The sequence below is a fragment of the Myotis daubentonii genome, chromosome 3 (genome assembly GCF_963259705.1).
Source record: "Myotis daubentonii chromosome 3, mMyoDau2.1, whole genome shotgun sequence".
Taxonomy (NCBI): Eukaryota; Metazoa; Chordata; class Mammalia; order Chiroptera; family Vespertilionidae; genus Myotis; species Myotis daubentonii.
In genome coordinates this window covers 18,712,140-18,737,116 of record NC_081842.1, presented here as the reverse complement: position 1 = coordinate 18,737,116, position 24,977 = coordinate 18,712,140, and the positions used below count along the sequence as shown (strand labels likewise).

The window sequence follows — 24,977 nt, the reverse complement described above, 5'->3', positions numbered from 1 at the left end:
ACAAAGGGACCACCTAATTAAAACAAGATAAGGACATTCAAAAGCATTCAGACTGCAGGTGAATATTCTGTACAAATCCATTTCCACTGCAATTCTTATAATTCATTCATAAGTAATTGGCTTATGTTCCTCCTCTGCTCCGCTGTTGATGGTAATGAACCCACAGGCCTTAGGCGCCTGGGAAAAGGAGCAAATACATAAATAAAAACATTTCAGCTGATGATAGGAAACGGCATTTGCATGCAAGGCAACAATCTTTGAATGTCTGACTTAGGAATATTTTAAAGGTTATGGAAAGATTGTGACTATATGCTCTCTCACTCGCCACAGACTCCTTATAAGAATACATTCATAAGGTATACCACACCAATCAGAATATTTTTTCCTACATTATCTTCTCTAGAGACAATGGGTTAGGTAATCACATTTGTTTTCGTATTCAAGAAGGGAGGGAAGTTTTAATTAAACACTTCCAAATTACTCTACTTGGTGGTACAATAAAGGGAGTGTGGAGTGGGCTGCGGCCTGGGAAATACCAGCTCATTTCTCCAGATTATTTTTTAAAAAATGGAAAATATTGAGATTCTATTCATCTTTCTAGATAATCAGCAGTTGCATTGTTTTGACAGCCTGAAAAGTAGAGTTGGGTAGAATATTCCCACTTTGCATTTTCTATGGAGGCCAGTGCCTCCCAACTGCAGAACTTGGTCCTAGGCAGCAAGCGCCACACAGAGAGGGACTAAGACTGGCTCCTGCTGGTAAGAAAGTACCTTTTCTTTGGGGAGGTTCAGAGTTGTCAACAATGAGCCTGTACTATCGGGAAGAATAAAAAAGTAATGAAATAGTGGTCAAAGCAATAAGCTCTAAGAAAATAGAGCAAGAAATAATGTTGCATTCACAGTGTCAGGAGGGAAAAGAATGCTTCTGTGTGCAGTGGCATTTAACTTAGTGGAAAGGACGAGGTGACATGTGACAGGAAAGATGGCTGAAAGGGTATGCGACCATAGTGATGTTAGACCGTCTTTGTCATTCAGGTTTCTGAGCAAATGTCGCCTCCTTGGAGAGCAGCACCTTGTCCTCATCTCCTTGGTTAATATAGTGACCCTGCTAGCAAATTTGTCTTAAGGTCTGTTGCACACACTTAGTTGTCTTTCTCAATCAAATTATAATAAATGTATATTAACCAATTGTGATGAATTAGGGTACCTGTTGGAGAGAGGGGCGGGAGAAGGGATAACCACTAAGTAGATTGACATATTGATTAATTTTAAATAGAAATTTGTGCTATAAATAATATGTATACAGGGGATGATATAATCACACAGAAACTAGTTATAATTTTATAGATTTAAGACCAAAGATTATTATAAGACATTGTTTTATAAGTCTTCCATAAAACAACATACATTTTTTACATAATTTGGCAAGACATCATGCTTTACAGTGCATTTTTATATTCTAAATTTGACAAACTTACTTAAATGGTGAGTGGTCTATGAAACAATGAAAATGAATTCAAAGTAAAAAATAAAGGAAAATGATATGAAATAATTTAAATGAAAAACAATAAATATTTACTAAAACAAATAGTAATTTTGAAAACTTATAGTAGTTAAAAAGTACCATATAATCCTGCCACTAAAATTACTTTCCCATGTAATTAAATAATTTTCAGAAAATGGCTTTTAAGCACATACCTCTATAATACTTTGCTTAGTTATTAATTAATGATTGAAACAAAAACTGTTCTTGGTTTTAATATTGTTAAAAATGCTGAAATAAACATTTACTCATAAATAGTTTTTAATATTCAATTTTTAAGGATAATAGGAGTTGGATAATGAGTAGGGTAGTTATATTATTGTATTCGAGAGGGTAGTTTTCATTTAATCGCATTCTAATTGTTTTGTGTCATACTTAAAGGGTTTGGGACAAGTGTGAGAGGTTGGAAATACTACCTCAGTGGGTTTTCAGTGTTCTATATATCTTTTTATAGCCATTACTCTGAGCAGTTCTTGCCATTCAATCTTCCCAGAGCCTAGCATGGTGCCTGGCATGAAACTCGATTTTTAATGTGTTTATGGAACTGAGTCAGTGCTAATACAAGCACCTAAAAAAGCCTATGATAAAATATTGTATGGAAGTATATCAGTGCTGCTCCAATGTAATTAGAAATATTATTTCAATAAGTATAATAACATACTTTAAATACTTTAACAGCACAGTTTTCATGATGATGCTTGCATCTGTTCTATTATTTGTTCTTGAGCACAACTGAAATAAAAGGGGAATTCAACTAGTTAATCTTGGTTACATTCAAACAGTCACTTTCAATTTGACATGGGTTGTGGTCTGTGATCATATCATGCGGGAACATGAAATAAACATTTTCAGAGTGAGTCAGAAGGACTTTGTTCTACTTTTGAGATATTCACTACATGTGCAGCAATGAGCAGGACCTGTTGCGGTGGCAAATTACAGGAAGAAAAAAATATCACTGCTGAACAGGAAAGACAGAGACAGTGTGGATATGGCTGCTTTGAAAGGGATGTCTAACCCAAGAACTAGGATGAAAATTGAAGATTAAGTGCAGTAATTAGCAAAATGGGTAATGACAAAATAGCAATCATAGTTGATATGTGTCCATTGCTTGCTATATGTCAGGCACTGTTCTAGGCACTCTATTCTTATATTAACCCAGTGGTTGCCTTCATAGCAACGAAATCAGAATGTGTTAGGTTAGGGACCAAGCATCGATAATGCTTAAAAATCCCGCAGGTAATTCCAATCTGCAGCAGAGACTGGGAACCACTCAACGATCCTGCAAGGTACATACTCGCATTACTATTTCCATCTTCTCAGGGTGGAAACTGAGTCAGAAGTTTCCAAGGTCGAAGAGTTGAGAAATGAATCCAGGTGGTGTGATTCCAGAACCCTTGATCTTACCCACCCAGTGGCTCCCGGGCTTCAGTGCCATTTCTAGTGAGCAGCCTAGACATTTATGAGTTGAAGGACGTTTTCAATGCATGTCTTAAAAAATAATCATTTTAGGAAGTTATAGCCTATTCCTATGCAGTTTGGTTCCTACCTCTATCTGGGATACTTGTCTCCCTGGGCAGTACCTATCTTTACTGTGCACAAAGTTGTCATAACCAGCCCTTCCCTCGGCCCCATTCCTTAGCCCCTCCTCCCAGATGTCACCAGTTTGCTATATCTCAGAGCCCACACACCAGTGGTTGAACTTGTGAAAGAGGAAGGGGCCCAGGCAGGGGTGAAGCAAAGCAGGGCGAGCAGAGTGGTTCTTCCTATGGTGAGGCCCCGGTGTCCAGGGTTTGACTGCTCCATGGCAATTACTAAGGCTCCTTTTGTTCAGCCTCTGCTCAGGCTTCTAATTCCTCATATGTCTTTCTACCTTCATCTTCAACTTAAAGTTATGTCATATTATGGGACTTCCAGGGTCTAGGTTTTCTGCTTAGCTTTGCCACTCTTACACTATGACTGGGCAAGAGTAAGCTGATCATCTCTTCCAGACTCATGAGCTGTGTGTCATTGTAAATGAACTTGGGAAGTCTGCTTGGCTAACTGTCTGGCTCGACGGCCCGTCATTGCTCTAAGTTTAAGTTCAGTGTGGACTGCTGCAGACTGCTCACTGATTTCCAGGCCTTCAGAGCCACCATCACCGCTGGTTTCTAAGTCCATTATGAACTTGGGTATCCTGTCTGCAATGGACAATCTTGGTCATAGTTATCAAGGTCCAAGCGATTACCTTTTAGTTAGAACTTGTGGCAGGATATCACTCATCCTTTAACCCCCTCATAGCAACTGTTTAGTGCGAGGGCACATTTACTAAGCGGGGCATTGGGCCCGAGGAGTCCCCCAGATATGGGGCCCTCCCAGGAAGCATGTTTTCTTCCGCAGCTTGGATTTGAGGTGTGTTCATCATGACCATGGCCTAGGCGTTTGTTGCAATAGTTACAGTTTCTCTCGGGCGGGATTGTGCTCAGTGCAGTGAAATCACACAAGCCCACCCAAAGCTGCAACTTAACCTGGCCACGGAGCTCTTCTCAGTTCCAAGTTCAGGTGCTGAGCACCCCAGGCTGACCCCAGGGGCCAGCGTGAGGGAGAGTGGCAGTTAGAATTTACATAGCAACCGGGAGGCTCCCAACCACCGTGCATAAACCCCCTGGTTTATTCTTTATCTGTCAAAAAAAAGAATTCTGTTTTGTCATTATGAAACCCAACTGGGGAGAGAAAAAACAACAACTGATCATTCTTGCTTCTGTAAGTCATTTCTGAAAGACCTAAATAAGTCACTAGTAGTAACAGATTTCATCGGTGTTTTAACTGCCACGGCTATTTTTTCTTAAAATGGTAAATTCAAGAGCAGGCTATCCCCACCCCACACTTCCCCGCATTTAAATAGCAAAGGTAAAATATTATATGAACAAAGAAAACGCTCAGGTAGCAAAAGGGGAGAGAACTGAGGGCCCGATTCCTCAGAAGACAAAAAGGAGATAGTCAGTCCTGTCCCCTTGGTGACCTAGGTCACCGGGCTGGGGTAGGACAGGGCAGCTGAGGATGACGGGTGTCCAGGGCAGGTGCAAACAACACTGAGGGAGCTACAGAGGGTGTGAAGGAGAGTTCCTGAACCCCAGGCCTTGGTCAGCCCCAGCACACATCTGGCTTTTGCTCTTCTGGGGATCAGAACACACAGGACCCAGTGGGTCCAAATGAAGTCCAACTCCCGAGAAGTTTGGAGGGGGACTCTGGGGCCTGCGTGAACTCACACAGCCACACTCCGCAGGTAGCTTTAGATGCACCACCCACCCCAAGTGCTGCCGATGCAACAGCCCCATCTAGGGCCGGCTCCTTGTGAGGACCCACCATGGCCAGAAGGATGTGCCGGAGGCTGGGCCAGGGCCGGCGATGACTGCTTTAATCATTTCCATGAGGCCCAGTATCTTTTGGACAGATCAAGAGAACTCTAAACAATCCTTGGGCATTTGAATCACTGTACTTCACATTTTTGGAGCTTGTCCTGATGTTAATACAATAGACTTTGAACATTTAAAGTGGGTGTATTCTAGGCTTTCAAAAGTTTCCAAATTCTTGAACAATATTATAGTATTTTTCCAGAACATATAGAGTACCTCCAATATTAGAGCAACTGCCTCAGACTCACCAGGGAACAGAGTAATAACAATTAAAGAAGTAACAAAATCTTGCCGAGTGTCCCACTTAACAGGTACATGTTAAGTGGCTGTTTGCTGTTTGAAGGAAGCTACTCTTCAAAAATGTGCCTCAGTGAAACAATAGATGGCCACATGTCACTGACCTTCAGGGTCTTTCCAAAGTGGGACCTCTGTGAGGGTCAAGGGTCTGCAATGAAATAATAGCTCTTGCAAATGATACTGTTTCCCAAAGAAGAAACTAAAGACTTCTAAAACACACTCCAGTCCTGTGCCTTGAGGACCCCTAGTGGTCACTGTAGTAATAACTCCTTCTGAACACTAAGCATCTGGAGCCTATTTCAACACCATTTTCAAAGGCATGTATATGCTGTGATTAATAAAATTAAATGCACTTAACATGAAAATATTATGACATGGTTAAAAGAAAGATATCAAAGTTACTGCCACTAATTGGAGAGCCGGATGTTTTGCTGTGACACTAAAAAAAAGCTGTAAAGCCCAGCTTTAGAGAACCATCACTTAGGGCAGCTGCTCTCTTGTCGATAAGCAGCACCTTGAGTAGTTGGGTCTACTCAGGATAACAGGAATGTTCGCTGGAACTCACCCAGGAACAGAATTGTATTAATTATAAACATCACACTAACATTATTGCAAGTTTAGACGAAGATCGTTGACCTGCGAGGAGAATTTGCAGCTTTGACCAAATACCAAGCGGCACAGTCACAGCGAGCGCACTGTCTGATCAAATTAGAACATTTCTCCACATGGCAACTCTGGCTTTCACTGGCTGTCTCTGGAAACAGAAAGTCAACACCATATGGAAAACGTGGCCTCAGCTCAACCAAGTTTTTAATTCACCCTTTAAAAAACTCACACAGACACACACAAAGGCACTATCAAGAGTGAGTTATGGCCTGGCCGGTGTGGCCCAGTGGTTGAACATTGAACTATGAACCAGGAGGTCATGATTTAATTCCTGGTCAGGGCACATGCTAGGGTTGCAGACTTGATCCGCAGTGGAGGGCATGCTGGAGGCAAACGATCCATCATTCTCATCATTGATATCTCTCTCTTTCTCCCTCTCCCTTCTCTGAAATCAATTAAAAATATATATATTTTAAAAAGAGTGAGTTATGTCATGCCTTGGCTCAGCTGTGTGTGTGTGTGTGTGTGTGTGTGTGTGTGTGTGTGTGTGAACTCTCTTGTCCCTCTAAATTAAGTGTAATCACTCTGTCTTTATTGAAATATTCTCTTAAATTGCCTGATTTCCAGTGTTAGTAGACTCCTGGGGAAGTCGGGCAAGTAAAGTGTCTTTAATAGAAAGACAGCGATCTAGAATTAATAAGACAATTTCTTTTTTCTCTTATAGTTTCCCCGCTACACCTAAAGTCCTACCACACGGCACTTAGAGTGTCAGGGAAGGGGAGGACAAGATCTCCCAGGAAGCAATGGGCGTGGGATGGCAACACATCAGGATTCACATTCTCATTTCTGGTATCAAAGGAGGGTCAGCGAGAAAGACAGTGATGCATCACCTTCCTTGCGGTCAGTTAAAACCGGATGATGATTTTCATAACGATGCGTTCATAATGACAGACACACACACACACACACACACACACACACACGTATGTGAAAGGCGCAAAAAAAAAATTTACTCTTCAATCTCAGAGACACAAAGATACTTAAGAAAGAGAAGTTTTATTAGGGCAATTTCACTTTATTTTTCCATACAGCAAAGTCAACTACTGCGGTAATAATAAAAGAAGCGTAAAACAAATCGCAGCCCAAGACAAAATACATAATTGTAAGCAACTACAAGCAGAAAGTAAGTTGTGATTACATAAGAGTAAAAGCAAGCACATCTGTCCTGTCAGCAGATGAAAGGGGTGGGGTTTCCGGTAAGTGCAACGCGGGAGCCAGCGGGAGCGGGGGCTGGCTACACAGATTCCTTAAACAAGTGCCCGTGACCACATTCACTTTTTGAGTGCTTCTGAGTTGCAAATTAGAACCATGAACTTTGAACTGTGTTTTACCTTTTCACCTGCTGAAAGAACAGGCTTGCTACGGCAATTAAAAAACAATCACAGAACAACTAGAGCTACACTGTGCTGTTGGTTTGCCTGTTTATAGTTTCAATTTCGTGAAAGTCATTACTTGTTTTGAAGATTGGTGTGTGTGTGTGTGTGTGTGTGTGTGTGCACGCGCGTGTGAACAATACACCACTGAAATTGGCAGAAACTGATTAGAATAATACGTCCTTAGTATAGTTCTTTCTCTCCTTTTTGCTGTTGTTGTCGTTGAAGCTTTAAACATGCAGTAGTTTTGAAAAATGTGAGGAATATCTGATCCATGATTTCACCTTAACGGTTGAAGTGCCTGCTATTTTTGGTAATGGTCTTCAGGCAGATTTGGCCCAGTGGAGTTTTTGTCAGTCATGAGATCTCGGGAGGATGGCCTATCTTTCCAGCTGAAAAAATCCTGGCAAACTACAAGCTGTCCACAAAAAGCAAAGCAAATGTTTGAAGGGGTACGGAGTGCTAACTCGGTGCCACTTTTGCAAGCAATTTTGCTCAGTCTCATTTTATTAGCCTTAACAAAACTCCTTGTAATTATAGACGTTTTTATTCAAAATAAGATCTTACTATTATACAGGTTTCTCTCTTTTGACTATATACAGAAGTGCAAAAAGTCAACCTTCTCTCTAGACGTCCCAACATGCTCAATTGCAGCATAATCAACCCTCAAGAGTTTGCACACACGCTTTAATTCTCATTACGTAAACTTTGAGTATTTGGATTATCAACAAAAAGTCCCTTGTTCTATTTATTGATTATGCAGCTTATTTATAACAAGGCCTGATATTCAGGGATTTCAAAAATATTAAACAATACTTTAACATTTGAAATGGATACAGTAGAAAATAAATTTTATTCTAATATCTAGGTTCTAGAGATCCTCTTATAATAACTAATTACAAACAAAATAAATCATCAAAATATTACTCAATTGTCTGCCAGGATTGTTGCGATAGCAACAACTTAACTTCTTACTTAGCAATGATTATATATTTATAAGATATCCATATAAAAGATCTTTGTTCTTTTAATGAAAACTAGACAAGAACTAACAATGACTGACATTCTTACACTTTAATATTAAATCAGTAAAATATAAATCATTTAGTTAACAATAATACGAATATTCATATGACACTACATGTAATTCAAAACTGAGTATGTTATGAAGGAAAAACTACTTTAAAGTTTTTTTTTTTGTATTTTGAAAAATTCATCAGTAAAATCTAATAAAACAAGAGCCTATAAACTGAAATGGTATTCAATTGTTAATACAAAATGAAATCTAATAAGTGTAGGAAATGAAAAACTACATTTTAACAAGAAAAATAAGTAATATTCTATAATGTAACTAACTACAATAACATGTGAAGTCACCATTACTCTCTTAACACGATTGAAATTACATTGGTATGGGTTCCAACCCGTAATGTAATAATCTAAGGCTTTAATAGATGTACAGTACAATCAGTAAAATCAACACATCAGTCTTATATTAGAAAGCATCTCTCTCAAGCATAAAAACTTGCAGTAAACTTGGAAGTATGGAAAGTTCTACAACTGAACTTTCACCTCTCCCATTCCACACTATAACTACCAGTGACCTGGCCCCTACTTCAGCAGCTGGCAGAACTGCTGACCAGAGCAAAAATACCCTTACTAGCTGCAACACCCAAACCACAAAAAGGGAATTCCTTTGGATGAATCCATTCTTAAAAACTGAATGCACATCTATTTTTTTTTATAATTTTGTAAAAGGCTTTCTAAGGCTATAAGCAGTTAATCTGAACAAAAAAAAAAAAAAGAAATTACATATAAAATCCCCCCAAGTATGTAACCCACCCGATTGCTAGGTAAATGAAACACCTCCCGTTTTCATATTTTGGTTTATCATGCATCTGATGACAGTGCTGCTTTCTTCTTTGTTTAGAGTCACTATTTTCAACGTGACTGTGGTGAAGCATTTAAGCAAATGTGGAACCATTTTTGCAAAGCATTTATAGTCTTTTGACTTTGACAGAGCTATAAATAAAAGCAAAATAATTTCCTCAAACATTTTTTTTTGTTATCGTGTCTCAGAAATGGCATATCCCTTTTGAATATCATGTTAGACAGTATAGTATGCATAAATATTACACTACAATGCATTAAAATAATTATATATATATATAATCTATTATATATATCTCCAGTATGTGTGAGTTTATCTGTATTGAGAGAAATTGTGTTGTGCTGTTCTATTGTTACTGTGGTTACATTGGCCATTTCTGAGACAGCTTTGGTTTCCAAAAAAAAGAAGAAAAAAAAAAGAAAAAAAAAGAATGGTGCCCTTTGACTGATTAGTACTAGCAAATAAGCAACAAAAGGTGGCTCTGAAAACAATAACACTGAAGAAATAATACTCTAATTTGATGTACAGTCTATGGCACTTCATGAGAATCCTTTACAACATGGTACTTAAAGCCATGATGTGCTTTAAAAGATACACAGTTGTGGTTTTGCTTGGCACATTCATCTCTGTCAGATCCCTCCCTCGCCGCATCTTACAATCTATTACATTAAAAATATTACTCTTAAACAAAAATGACTGTGCATGCACGCTCTCACCTCTAATGGCAATTTTAAATACAAGGTGCACCTTTGTTATTTGTAAACCTTGAAAGAAATAAACTTATTTTTAAAAAATTATACCTTGGTCTACAGACGTACCAATACATAAGAGAATCGTGGTTACACCATAGTCTGTCTTTTCAAGATGGCATGAATCTATTAGGAAACTAATTAGGTATGCATCTTTTAATGCATAACTCTGTGCTAGAAAAGAAAGACGATGTTGTTCTTTTATAGACAGGTATATCACCTCAGCACGAATATCAATTAAATGTACAAAGTGTATAGGCAACAGTGTGCAGTGGGTTTCCATGTTGTCTTCTCTTCTGGTTAACATGCAATATGTGGATGTCTTGTGGCTGAGGGGTTTTTGTGGGGGTTGCTGGACGGTATATACAATATGGCTAATGACCTCGTCCTTTACTCTAACCAAGCACACTGTCCTTTCCTCTTTAGTATGATCTACAAGGGAAAAAAGACAGAGTTTTTGTTAAAACAGACGACATCTCAAAACAGGTTCCAATACATACTTACTAGGAAAATTATATTAATTATATTGCTTGAGTTAGTGTGAATGCATGCACATTATAACATCTTCATTTAAAAACAAGAAACACCGCACAAGTACAAGTGGATCTAAATTTGCTGACCTTCTCTATGAGAATACAATGACAGGCAGAGTTTTGTGAAATTCTAGACTCTTCTCAAAGACTAAGCTAAAAGTGTAAAACGAATTTGCAGAATCAAGGGACAAAACATAGCTGAGCTCTTTTTTAGCACTATCGTGGTGGGGGAGAATTTAAATTCATTTTACTTCTCTGCTAAAGTCAATAGGTTTCAAGAGTAACGCTTTGGCTTACAAAATTAAGATCCATGCAACAAGCCCTATTAAACACGATTCACTATACAGATGGTCTCTGACTTACAGATGGTCTCTGACTTACGGATGGGCTCGACTTACGTTTCTTTGACTTTGCACTGATGTGGGAATGCTAAGCACTCAGTAGAAACCAGCTACTAAGCTATGATGTTGGATAGGTGAGGTTTACTAAATGCATTTTCAACTTATAATGGGCTTAGGGGGACTGAATCCCATCATAAGTTGAGGAGCATCTGTATTTGGGTGCTTGATTACCACACTATGTGTTTAGAGGGAAAAAAGAATAATACTTTTAACTATTTTGGATCATTTAACATTTGGAGCAATTTTTTCCTACAGCCAAGAAAAAGTAATATCATTCCTCAAGTTCCTGACAAATTTAAGTGAAATAGATTGTACTTGTAAGTAGATCTGTTTTTTATACAAAATTTGTTCTCATCAGAGAGTCTTCACATATTAAAAGCATACTTTAGAATACAACCTTGAGAATGAAAGAAACCACCATTTTGCTGCAATCAAAAGCAGTTTAGCCCTAGACGGTTTGGCTCAGTGCATAGAGGGTTGGCCTGGGGACTGAAGGGTCCCAGGTTCGATTCTGGTCAAGGGCACATGCCTGGGTTGCTCGATCCCCAGCAGGTGGCATGCAGAAGGCAGCCAATCAATGATTCTCTCTCATCATTGATGTTTCTATCTTTCTCTCCCTCTGCCTTCCTCTCTGAAATCAATAAAAATATATTTTAAAAAAGTTTAAATATTGCAACTCATGAAAAGAACCAATCATTTGTTATATAAATCCTATATAATAAAACCCTAATATGCAAATCAACCAAATGGTGGAACAACTGGTCGTTATGATGCTCACCGACCATCAGGGGGAAGACGCTTAACGTGGGAGCTGCCCCCTGGTGGTCAGTGTGCTCCCACAGGGAGAGGACTGCTCAGCCAGAAGCCAGGCTCTTGGCTGGTGAGTACAGCAACACTAAGGACCCCTTGGGGGATGTCCGCCTGCCAGCTTAGGCCCACTACTGGGAGCGGGCCTAAGCCGGTAGGCGGACATCCCCCAAGGGGTCCTGGACTGTAAGATGCACCAGGCCTCTAGTATACTACAAAGAGCCTAAGCTTCAATACAGACAAATCCACTGGTTTGCTAAGTGCTGGACTTAAGGTCATTTGGTATCATTTTTTGCAACCTGGATTATTGCTAAGAAATAGAATATATATATATATATATATATATATATATCTCCAAATGTCTATAAAAGCTTGAAACAGATTTTTTAATGTAAAAAGAACTCTTCTTCCAAACCTACATACTACAAATTAATATGCTTATTCAAGCATGTGGCTATTATTCAGAATAATAAACTTTATTATCAGAACTGCATAGAGCTTATGAAACAGACAAAACCATTTTCAGTCATTTACTTCATGACTGTAGCATGTCTTTGGTAGTACTTCTCACACAGAGTCCCTCCTTTCTTTCTTAAACCGCTCCCAAATATTTTCTATCCTCCTCTGCATGGGCTCAGCCTTTGCTAGCCTTCATTTTGGGTAATTATCACAAGGGCCTCTGAACTGGTTCTCTGCCGTCTCCTGACAGGGCACTCTGTCCCTTCTCCTGTGAGGCCCCTATCTCCTCTCTTCTCTCTGCGGCCACCTTCTTTGTCCGAATTCTCTTACTTTCTGACTCTGTTGGGAGAGTTGCTCCTTTATCATTGTTCCAAGAAAAATTTATTCAAACCTTTCTTATTTTAATACAGTGTGCTGAAATTTACATCTTGATCTCCTTGCCTATTCATCTTTATCTCACTGACATGGTCATTAACACATAGTAGCACCCAAAAGTCACTTGCAAATGTGTTAATGAAGAGAAATGAATGAAAGGAAGCAACAGAGAATGATCACCCATCTTATTCACCAGAGGCAGTTTTAAATGTTATGGCTCTTTTAAAATATAAACATAATTACCTAATGTGCTTCTGAGCATATATGCAAACTTGGATGCATGCATACTGAAACAACAACACATGCATATCCTTTAAGCATGGAAAATGACCACCTTTGCAAAGTATCTAAGTCAGTGTGTCTGAAGACAAGCCACAAGACTTTCACATCATTCTTGAGCAATGGCAACATTTTCAGAAATTATATGATCTGCCAAGGTGACTATTTCAAAGTACCTAGAGCTCATTTGGATGTTTAGATGTGTGTATGCATATATATGAGTGTGTGTATATATTTCTTTCTTTTTTTTAATGTGCCTCAGGCATGAAGCAATCTGGCCACCAACACAGGCATCAAGCTAGGATGAACGAAGAACTGTACCTCTGCTTTGTCCCTGACTGATATAAGAGCACCACAACCAAACAGGTGTCTCCTTGCCCACTGCCAAGGGGCTACATAAATTTATTTAAAGTCACACTGTTTGCATTCTAATGATACTGTGAGGTGAAGCATGTTCTCATTTAAGAATATACACTCCCCCACACCCTCCAAAAAATGAGGATCTACAAAAGGGATCAGGAAACTCTTGCCTGTGAGCCAAATACAGCCTATTTGTTGCCTATTTTTTAAAAAAAATATTTTATTGATTTTTTTACAGAGAGGAAGGGAGAGGGATAGAGAGTTAGAAACATCAATCAGCTGCCTCCTGCACACTCCCTACTGGGGATGTGCCCACAACCAAGGTACATGCCCTTGACTGGGATCGACCCAGGACCCTTCAGTCTGCAGGCCGACGATCTATCCACTGAGCCAAACCGGTCAGGGTATGTTACCTATTTTTGCAAGTAAAGTTTTATTGGAACAGAGCCACACCCTTTCGCTTACATATTGTTTCTTGCAGAGGTGAGTAGCTGTAACAGAAAAGAGTGGTGACAGAAACCACGTGGCACACACAGCCAACAATATTTACTATGGTCTTTTAAGAAAAAGTTTGCTAGCCCCTGATCGATTTAAGTCATATTTTTTCTTCAGGCCTGTGGTTTATTTCTAATATAAACTAAAAACAAAATTTACCTTCCCTAAGTATTATGTGTATTTAAGTGATATAAACATATTACAAATTTGTATGATAAAATCCCTCATAACCCATCTAAGATAAAAATATGAGCTCTGCATAAGTACTTTCTCTGAAAGTTTGCAAACATTACATAGATGCTATCGTTAAAAAATACCGTCATGAATATATACAATGTATCACATAATAAACTTACTGTTTAGTGATGAAAATTCTACATCTGGGTAACATACTTGTGGCTAGTCAGATGTTCGGCAGATATTATGGGTATCTAGCAAATAAAAAATTATTTAATGAATGATCCATGCAAGCAAGCCAACAATCAAGAGATGAAAACATTTCAATATTAAATTTCTTAAGAAAAGTGAAGTTCAGCTGTCAGGTGACAGTCCTTATCTGGTCAACAGAACAGTAAGTTAACGTAAACATAATGTCAAAGTAGCAACTCAGTTTTAAAATCTTTGTGTTAAATACTATTCTACCAATGTTATCGGATTTTAAGAAGTAAGAGAAGTAAAACTATCAAAAATTCATGCAGAGCAGTAATTAAAAGAAGCCCTTTTTGTTGGCCTACACACACACACACACCCACACCCCTGTGGTTTGAGTTATTCAGTAATCCAAACAGCAAAGTAGAAAATGTCTTGCCTACTTTTGTGCAACCAATTTCTAACATTTTCTTTGGTTCAACTTATGGGATCTAACTTCTTTTCCAATTTAAAATACCGGGTAGGAATTACAGAGGCGTACTTCAAGAGAACTGGGTAAGAGCATAAATTTACATCACAACCTATTTCTGAATCCTGATTGCACCTTTTTTTTTGTATTATAAATGGGCAAGAGAATTAAAAATCTTGAGAGAAAATACAATAAGAAACCAATAGAGAGTGACTTATTTCAATAGTCCCCAAAGCCAAGAGCTTCCAATATGTAGCCTGATTCTCCCCCAACGCAGAATTACGGCTGCTAACAGGAGTGGCAGCACCAGAGGTGAGGACTCTCAGAGGACTGGAAGCACAGCCTCTAACACTAGTGACCCATTTCCTACCGCGTAACCTTGAGCAAAGCCCTTCATGACTCTATGCTTAAGTTTCGTCACCTACAAACTGGCATGAATCCCACGTCACAGCAAGGTTGGTGGGAGGATAGTGAGATCACATACATGAAGGCATTTTCGTTGTTGTTGTTTCAATTTAGAGGTCCTAGACTAAGGCAACATATTACAATCCACCGCCTGGAGTGTGAATTAATAGGTCTCGCTTTTATTTCCATTTTTCAGCTTGACACCTTTACACAGTTTTACAGCATTGGCAAATGGCACGAAAATGTGCTCCAAGCATAATGAAGCTTCTCATACCATTTTTCCTGCTGCTGCAGGACAGGATGTTGCACCCAACAGTGTAGAAGCATCAGGGATGGGGCTGTCGAAACATACCAAGGACCTTCAACACCACCACTCGATGCAGATGAAGGGCCAGCTATAAACTTCTGCAAGCATGCAGGCTGCATTTTGTGGCATCAGCTATTTCCAGCATCGCTAATGTACTGTAGGCATATACATATGTATGTATATGTAGATATAATATATGTGTGTATATATATATCCATTCCCTTGTCTTTCTTTTGGTTGTAAAACAGTATGAAGACCCAAGATTATGCATGAAATGGTCACAGCACAATGCAAAAAAAGTAAAGTGTCCCCTACAACCCAGGTGGCCAAGGGCATGTTGGAATTTGCTTTGCTATAGTTCTGCTTACACCAGCAATTCTACAGTCATGCATGGTACACACAGGAGAATTTGGCATCATCGATCTACCCCATAAATGGATTGCATTGAATCCATTAAGAAAGGCCTGCCATAGATTACTTACTAACATGCTACATACGCACAATCTAGCATTCTTGTAAATGAGTCTGATGTGTTAGCATATATCCAGGGCTATTTTGACAAGCTGCAGGAAAACTACTGAATGGTCTTTGCCAAGAAATGTTTAAAGCTTGTGGGAATCTTTAAGATGCATCCCTATACTGCTTTTGAGTTTTCAATGGCTATCCTAATAGTTTTTAGTTCTTCAACAGAATACAGTGTGTTGTAGAAATAAGGTGGCTATTCCTCATAGCAATAACTACATATTCAAATGGCACTTAATTGGTCTTCTTTTCCCAAGGGCAATGTGTTGATTCTCATCTCATACAGGCTCTTTGGAGATTCACTTGGCTACGTTTAACCTTAGTCTATGGGTTATATGAAATTTGATTTGGCTCTAAATTTTTTCATATGCTATTAACCCTACTGAACTTTGCTTTCATAACAAATATATCTGGATATTCAAGCCAAAACCTACTACATATAAATTTTATTCAATGACAATGCTCATTGAATCAATGTCAATTTTTAAATTATAAATATTTTAATAATCATTCTCTTTTAAATAGTCATTCTCGCCCTAACCAGTTTGGCTCAGTGGATAGAGCGTCAGCCTGCGGACTCAAGAGTCCCAGGTTTGATTCCGGTCAAGGGCATGTACCTTGGTTGAGGGCACATCCCCAGTAGGGAGTGTGCAGGAGGCAACTGATCGATGTTTCTCTCTCATTGATGTTTCTAACTCTCTGTCCCTCTCCCTGCCTCTCTGTAAAAAAATCAATAAAATATATTTAAAACATAGTCATTCTCGTATACCATTAAATTTAAATTTCTGAAACAGATCCCTCTTACTTAAAAGTAACCTGTGTAATTGTTATTCTATAACGTGTATGGAACACAGAATTGATTGTCTTTTTCCTTCATAACTCCCCAAGATTTAAGGTGGGCAATGATAGAAAAATTTTTTTTTCATTTAAAGAAATAAGAATCAAAATGTGAACATGAATTTAATCTATTTTGAATATGCAATCTGCTTAACAAACAAAACTTTAACAAATTTATAACAAACTCAATTTACAAGAGTGTTTCTTTGTGGCATATGTTAGATATTTAAATATTGTGCTTTCTATTAAGAATTTAGGCAAGAACTGAGAAATTGTACGTACCAGATATTAATAATAATAAAAACCTTAAAATTAGCTACATTTTTTGATCAGTCAAAATACCTGCATGTTTGGTTGAGACCAAATGAGAATTGCTTGTGTAAATATAATTTTAGTAGCTTTAGAAATGGAGCTGCGACAACTTTGGAGCACTTATAAATGGCAAAAAAGCATTCTGCTGCTCATCGTAGAGAGAATGTGTAGGCCAACAAGAGGAATCTTTGAAACCCCATGCTATTAAGCACCCACGACAGCCCTCACGTACACACGATTCCCACTGACCTCAATGGGAAATCCCCGTGCGTAAGGGCTATTGCATTGAGCCCTATCAGAGTTGGTTTTTAAGAAACGAAGCTGTAAATTAGCAAACCTGGTTGGCTGTGGCTGTTGCAGCGAAGGGAACACTTGTGGCAGATGTTGTTGCTGCGGACACAGTGGCTGGCGTAGCACCGTGCACCATGGGAACTTTCGGAGGGAAAATCATATAAGCAAACATACAGAAGAGTGTAGCAATATGGAAACCATGGCAACATGGAGGAGATAATTGGGTATGGTATTTATCACAGCAATAAGCCATGTGACGGGACATCATCACCAGCGAGTGACATGCAATCACAGCGCAAAGCAGGACAACATTCCAAGGAGAGAAGGGGAAGGGAGATGAAAGAGAAAAAAAAAAGGGGAAAAAAAAGCTTGTTACCATCAAATTAAGAAAATTGACACAAACAGGCTAACTTTGCTAAGTCACAAACAAGAATTTTATATAGTGTTCATAGACATTCTAAATCTAAATCAACATACAGGTAATTACTTCATATATATATATAGTTAACTGAATGAAAGTAATTTTTCTTATTTATTATTATAAAAATATACAATATATTACTTTTATGAGATAGATTTTTTTACACACTAGAACTCATAGTCCAATCAAAATCCACCAAAGGTGACTAAAGGAAAGTTGTGTGTAAAGAAAACATTTATGTGAGTCCATGTCAATTAAATAGAAAATGACATTTAATTGACAGGTGTTAGTAAAAGGGAAATGGACTTGCCCAATAGATATAAGTTAAACTTAGCAGTGGATTTTGAGGGGCTGTGAGGTGCACCATAGGTTTAAGATAATCAAGAAACAAAGCTGGCACCTACCAACACTTGTAGCGGGTGTCATGCACAATATTGAGCCTGCCCATCATGCATTGCAACAGGAAGGTGGATTTGAAAGGGAAAAGAATTAAAACATCCCATCACACGTGTAATTAGGAAATTCATTTGAACAAAGAAGAAAAATTGTTATTATGGGAACAGTGGCATGTAACTGTCAGCACAATCAAATCATACAATAGCACAGTGATCAATTAGAACTAGTCTCGAGTGAAGAATAAAAGCCAGTTCAACTGTCTGCTGGTACACTTTGTTTCTCCTAATTGCTGCCTTATTAAATACAAGTATTTGGGGGAAAAATTTAAACCACCTTAATTCTTTTAAAAATAATACTGTCGTTTGTCTCGTTTTAACCTAGTGACTAGCCACCTTGCCGCTTTGCCATTTCTGACTTTCACATATGAACTCATTAGCATTTTCTTTATATTGAGCACATGTTAAATAATTAAACATATTATTTATTATTAAAATGCTGAATAATTCAGTGCACAAAGCTGACTTGACAATGTAAGGAAACCAGAACATTCATTTTCATTCCCTTGGTTTTACTTTCCTGTTCATTGTAGCAGCAACCACACAGACATGCAAGGGCTTGTGATCATCCACATGGCCATTTTATTTGGAGGGATACCGAGCAATGAATTATGGGTAAAGAGAAAGTGAAATTTCTGTACTGCCTGAGCTCGGACTTTAAATGCAGGAAGAATATTTAGAGGGGATACTTTCATGTTTCAAATTGGTTTACTTGGTATCCAGGAAAACAGACTAGTTTTCTTTGCTGGTTTAGACCCTCAGGACTTCTTGGAATAGCCAATATTCTAGCAAATTTCACACACAAAAATTGGTAATTAGACTTCAGTAAAAACCTTGAATGGGAGATAACGAAGATACATACATTACATATGTGGTGTTAGCACTGATGTTCACAATTCCTCGACCACGATGTTAAATTAACAGTACATATGTATTCCTTTTTCTTTGTCACATATAAACATAAAAAATCTAATTTATTTTGCCAAGTACAGGGCACTTTCTCAACGACAGAATCCCTTGTTCTTTCTATGAGATTATTTTAGACTTTGAGATTTTAATATTTCCAATGATTTTACACTTCTATCTGAATCTTGGCACATCCTATTTACATACTAGCAGCATCTGGGATGAACATTTGTTAGAAAAATATCTGCCAATTGAGTCTTGTCAGAGACAGCGCTACCAAACAAAGCTGCCATTGACAACCACCGACTCCTCCACAGGCATCCCTGGGACAGCTGCAGTGAGTCTGTGATCACAATTAGACTGTGGCCACAATAAGCAGTGATTAAACTCCGTAATGGAGCTCAGGAGGCAGCCTCTCAGGTGGAGTTCTATTACAGCGATGGGCATTATTTAAGACACCTGAAGACCTCTGCCACTTGCTACAGCTACTGAGTCAAAGACGTGTGAAAGACAACAAAACAAACCGGCGATCACAGGGATGTTACTTTGAGACAGTAGAGCAAGCAAAACTGAATACTGTACAACTGAGTCTGTGAAAGCACTATCCTCTAATGGGAGGGCGAGAGGGTGAAAAGATGAGTGACAAAGAATAACATGGTATTTTAGGAACATCAAACCTAGTTTAAATATTGCAAAGGTTTCATGTTTTAAATTTCTTATTTGTAATTATGCTGCAGTCTGCCTACTGTATTTCACCCCATGCATAATTAAGCCTGCACATGCTGAAAATGAGTTAACCTCACCCTATCTCTCTAAAACCCTGCAGCTTTTATTATTTGAATTTTAGTTTGAGTTATCTTCCTCATTACCATTATAACCAATACACACAGTCTGGGGAGGGGTTTGCAGCAAATAAACATAAGGCAGCAATGAAAATACTAGCTAGGGTGCAATAACTCACAAATATGAAGACATAATGCTGTAGGACCCACTTACCAAAAACAAAAATCACTTTTGAAATGATCATGATGTCCATTTTAACATCGAATGGTTTGATTTACTTATAATGATGCACAAATAGCCAATTACATTCTTTTCCCTCAATATTCAGCACAAGACCAAATTTAAATGACTGTATTTGTCAATTTGGAATTTCCCCTATGAAAGATATTTGCATGGCAGAATGGTGTGTTTCTGAAGAGTGCATTACTTTAATTACATGACTTTTTAAGATTAAATTTTTAAATTGATCTGTATGACAATATAGGAAAAACAACTAGGAAAAAATTTACAACTGAGATGTATGCATAGTTAAAATTACTTCAAGGAGAAGGAAAAGAAGTAGGAGAGACAAAAAGAAACAATGGAGAATTGGTTGGAAGTTCAAATTTAGATGTGATAATTCAAGCTTATGTAGGTATATTATGATAAGTATTAGGTGTAATTCTTTGAAATTTTATCTAGAGATCTGACTATAGAAAAATTGATGGATTTTGTGTTGGAGACAGCATAAATTTAAGGGCATGGCAATTTTAACAAGAGCAAAAAGATTAATTTCAGAAATATCTGGGAAATTACATATGTTGAAGAATATGTTTTAATATTATAAAATATAAGATAAATGTGATTTTTAACTCAGAATACAAAAAAAAATACCCTACAGATCTAAATGGTTTTATTTTAATTTGAAAGTGGACAAACTTCAATTTGATAGATATTATTTTATGAGTACAAATATGGTTTATTTACAGTGCCTAGAGCGTGGGCTATTTCAATTAGGGGAATATTCTAGCTCATTGAGTGCTACTACATATTCTATATATGGATGACCAGTTTCCAAAGATGCACAATATAAAAAAGTGTGCTTAGTGAAAATTAATGAGAATATTATTCTTTTTTTATTATTAAAAAAATAAATGATCACATTCCCTCATGGTATTATGAACTTAATGCACTGCCAATAGTGCCATATACAAATGGGTCTGGATCTTTGACACACCTATTAAAAATGTATTAATTTAACTAAAAAATAAAAATTACTTTATTAAATAAGTCTCAGAACCCATGGTAATATCTTTTTGTAAGGTTAAGAGGTAAGAAGGAAAATGGTCTTTGTCTCCGGTTAGTTGAATTTCAGATTACAAGGAAATTAATATGTATTGTCTGAAGTAGATGAATGACTTAAATATCCAGGTCAGTAAATGGCTGATTAGTTTATGTTTTTAAATTTCATAACCTTGTGGATAGTTCTAGAGTGTTTATGTGTCTAAGTTGAAATCAACAAATGTATGACTCAGGAATAAATGTTATTTTCACTGGGCACTTACAGCTATTTCAATATTAGCTTAGGATCAATTGTGATCGTAAGCCATGCACTGATTGGTACTGAAGAGAGCACTTTGAAGAGCCCTAGAATACAGTCAGTTTTTTATTCTCCACCTTGAGAACAAAAGGGCTGACAAATCAAAAATCAAAACTGAAGGTGTCATTTCAAAGAATTCGAATGGACTCATGGAATCATGAAGGCAAAGGGGTCTTACAGCAGAAAGTGTCATACAGTAGCCGGACACACATACAACACGTTTGAGGAAAGAAAAAACAAAAAGCACTACATTTCAATTCTAAATTGCACAAACAAAAATAAGTACATAAAACATCACTGATCTTTCATCCATGGTTCATGAAGCTATAATTCTGTCTCTAAGGAAAACCACATGAGATACCTCCGAGAAGTTCTCACTGTTACACCTTACCTTCCACCTTATTTCTGACTAACAACAAATTGGGGGCACGGCTGGTTTATCTGCTCTACCAGTAGGACACTACGTGGATTGGCTGATTCATGTATAAACAGACTCAAACCCCTTACCTGGTGGGAGAAATGCTGTATGCTGTTGTAACTGCATGTTGGCTAGAGCCTGTTGGTATTGGAAAATACCAGTGTTAAAGACTGCGGTGGCACCGTTGGTTTTTTCAAGAGCAGGCCTCTTTGGTAATGGGGGAAGTACAGCTTGAGGAATTCCCTGTTTAGTGAACGAGTATAAAAAACAAATACCAGTAAAAAGAGAAAAAGAAAAAAGAAAAATCAGTTGAAGGCTAAAATTGTTAGGAAGCATGAGCAAGCAAGCAGCAGAGCACTTAACTACCCATGGGGGGGGGGGGCGGATCCAATAAACAAACAATTTTTAAAACAAACGCAAGATAAAAGCTTTAAAGGAAGCATTATTTTTATCAAAAACAAAAACAACAAAAACCCCACTAGTTCATGAGCACTTGTTACAATGCGTTAAGTGTTTTAAGTCCCATAATGCTTCGGGCTTTCTCTGAGAAGCCACTGATTTAGGAAGAGAGAAAAGCTGCACTGCGAGCTCCATGAGGATTGACAAGTATAAGCAATGTTAATCGTTAATTGTACGGAGTGAATGAAACAGGTCAAATAAAAACTGACCCCACTCTGCCCCGCCCCCAGCTCTACCTAGACATGCAAATGTCCCAGAGCATGCAAGTTTTTTTTTTTTCTTGAACACTGAACTTTAAATATTAAAAAGTAAATAATTCTATCGCTAAAGCCATGCTAACCAAAGAGGTACATAAATATACAGTCAAAATTACAATTTTAATGTCCTTGAAGTATTTCATTTGAACGTTCTACAATGTAGTTAAACTGAATGTGGGCTGCTGGGCTTTCAGAATCTTTCATGGTATGATATCCATCCAGGTACTTAGATTAGATAGTCTTTCCACTAGTTTTGTCAGGAAACCACACTCAGTTTTTCATTGTACTTTGCAACTTTATAACAGAAAATATATATTTATATATATTAAAATTGACTATAAAAAAAAAACTTGTATCTACAACAAAGCTACATGCCAAGCTAAAAGGTGAAAGGTCATAGTACCAGGTCAAAGGTTGCCTCGAGGGGTCGCTTCAGTGATTTGACAGCCGACTGAGTCTTAATTAGCAGGCAGCGAGCACATGATGGCAATGGGCCAGTGGGGTTCAAGCGCATTAACATAAACAGCAAGCAGAGGTGCATCATGGGGGCAGCAGTGCATTTTTGGGTAGGTGAGAAAAAACAAATAAAAAAACAAATCATCGGAATGCCATATACAACGAATAACAAGACTAAGCATGCACAATAAGGGCACTACTGAGTTGTTATTGGGAGGATAACTCCTCTTTGTAGTTAATTACAAACAAGATACTCTAACAGAAAAAAAAAAGTGAAAGGAAGAGAGGAGAGAGTCAGCCTTCTGTATTTTTGCTCAAGTATCCATAAACAAACACAGAAAAGACCTCTCTCATGATTATTGTGCTTTAAGACTATTTTAATGGTCGAGTCACATATTTATGTATAGAAAGGGACAACATTAAAATAGCTAAGCGAAGAACAAAGACCGGGCTCGTTAAAATCAGCTATGAGATCACCTCAAAATTTACCTTCAGACCAGAGTTTCTTATCTATTCTAAATGATCCCATTTCTAACGCCTCTTTTTCTCCTTTCTAGAGAATGGCATCATTAAGCATCTCTCCTTTTACAATTATGTTTATGCCACAATATTATTTAAGACAATCCAGAGAGCCTATGTGGTTCAAATCTTGCAGCTAATGCTAAAAACAATTTTGTGGGAGCAATTCTCCTAAATAGTTTCAGATTATGTGACTGTTAAAAGCAAGATATATATATAGAGAGAAGAGCCATGGTGTGCAGAAGAGCGCACCGAAGAAGAACATTGGCTGATTAGATGGCGCGCAGACCTAAGAGCACCAGAGATGGCAATATCGTTAAACTGAAACGGAGACAGGTGTTCTTTACAAAGCAGAAATGTCAGAGTCCCTACCATCCAGAGTAAGACAGAGTATTAAGAGTTAGGCCAAAGGTAGAAGCAATGTGAAACCATTTGAGGAGTTACCCTCACTTTTGTGAACGGTAACTGCACTAGGTATTGTCTGGGATACCTGAACAAACATATCTTCAGCAAAAATAAATAAATAAATAAACAAGGTTAATAAAGGAAGAGCCTGTCATCAGAGACACTTGTTCACTTTGCTAACAAGGAGTGGGCTGGTGTGCCTACTCACCATGGCAGCTGCGGTGGCTGCAGCCTGTGCTGCTGCAGCCTGGTTGACCTGGTATTGGGCAGCCTTGATCTTGGCTTGCAGATGTGCGGGAGGATGAAAGTATTTGCACTTTTCCCGAGAGCATCTCCCTTTGATGTAATCCATACACACGGTGACGGTGTTGTCATTGGTGTCAATCATTGTGCTGTCAGCAGGATGAGCAAACCGACAATCGCTTTCTCCTCGGTTGCAATTGCCACGCTGGTACTCTCGACATACCTACAAGGTTATGAAGTGCAAGGGGGGGGTCAATCAACATGGAACAAGTTGACTCTGTCTTGAGGATTTTCACTGACAGTGCAGGACTGGTGAGAGAAGGCCACGGGTGAAAAGGGAAACGAGCATTTGCAAACAGAGAACAAAATAGCTTGAAAAATTCCTCCTTTTCAGTAGAATGTCCATGAGCAGGAAAATGCATTTATGATACTAATTATGTTAAACACCTAATGTAAAATATGTCGGTATATTTATTAGTTACTAAGGGGGGAAAAAATAGCAACATTGCAGTACAGGAGTCTGGCAGACTCCAGGTGATCAAAGTTAACATCGCCGGTAACAAGATGTCCAAGTACCTACTTTTACGAGGCACTGAAAAAGGGGCACGCCATCGCTTTGGTCGTATGACTGCTGAGAATGCATAACCTGAAAGTAATCACGAGGAAACTGCAGACACACTTGAAATGGAAGGATATTTTACAAAATAACTGACCAGTACTCTTCCAAAAGGTCAAGGTCATGAAAGACAGAGAAAGGCGCAGATTGGACAGCTCTGGAGTCAGAGAAAGGATGCTGTTAAGACAAATGATGAAACCTGATTAAGCTCTGTAGACTGGCTAACGGCAGCATAGCAATGCTAATCTGGTTTTATAAATGGCTCTATGGTTATGTAAGATGTTACTATTTAGGTAAGTTGGGTGAAGAACAGGCAGGAACACTCAGTTCTA

General features: G+C 38.2%; 1 protein-coding gene and 1 pseudogene across 31 annotated transcripts in view; both read right to left on the bottom strand.

Annotated features, from left to right (window-relative positions):
• Positions 1 to 6,874: 6,874 nt before the first annotated feature.
• MBNL1 (muscleblind like splicing regulator 1) overlaps positions 6,875 to 24,977 on the bottom strand; it is a 194,483-nt gene continuing 176,380 nt past the window's right edge. For 12 of the 31 annotated variants that reach the window (XM_059686817.1, XM_059686840.1, XM_059686842.1 and 9 more), the window contains 7 exons: positions 23,995 to 24,252; positions 22,810 to 22,863; positions 21,780 to 21,933; positions 17,957 to 17,992; positions 17,178 to 17,272; positions 13,976 to 14,050; positions 6,875 to 10,342 (listed from right to left, as the gene is read on the bottom strand). In XM_059686817.1, the coding sequence (XP_059542800.1) occupies positions 13,994 to 14,050; positions 17,178 to 17,272; positions 17,957 to 17,992; positions 21,780 to 21,933; positions 22,810 to 22,863; positions 23,995 to 24,252 (654 nt within the window). In that variant the 3' untranslated portion in view covers positions 6,875 to 10,342; positions 13,976 to 13,993. Of the gene's footprint in view, positions 10,343 to 13,975; positions 14,051 to 15,136; positions 15,325 to 17,177; positions 17,273 to 17,956; positions 17,993 to 21,779; positions 21,934 to 22,809; positions 22,864 to 23,994; positions 24,253 to 24,977 lie in introns of those variants that run through there. The other 19 variants (XM_059686845.1, XM_059686821.1, XM_059686829.1 and 16 more) reach the window with 11 other exon arrangements.
• Positions 13,014 to 13,158, bottom strand: LOC132232235 (small nucleolar RNA SNORA48; annotated as a pseudogene).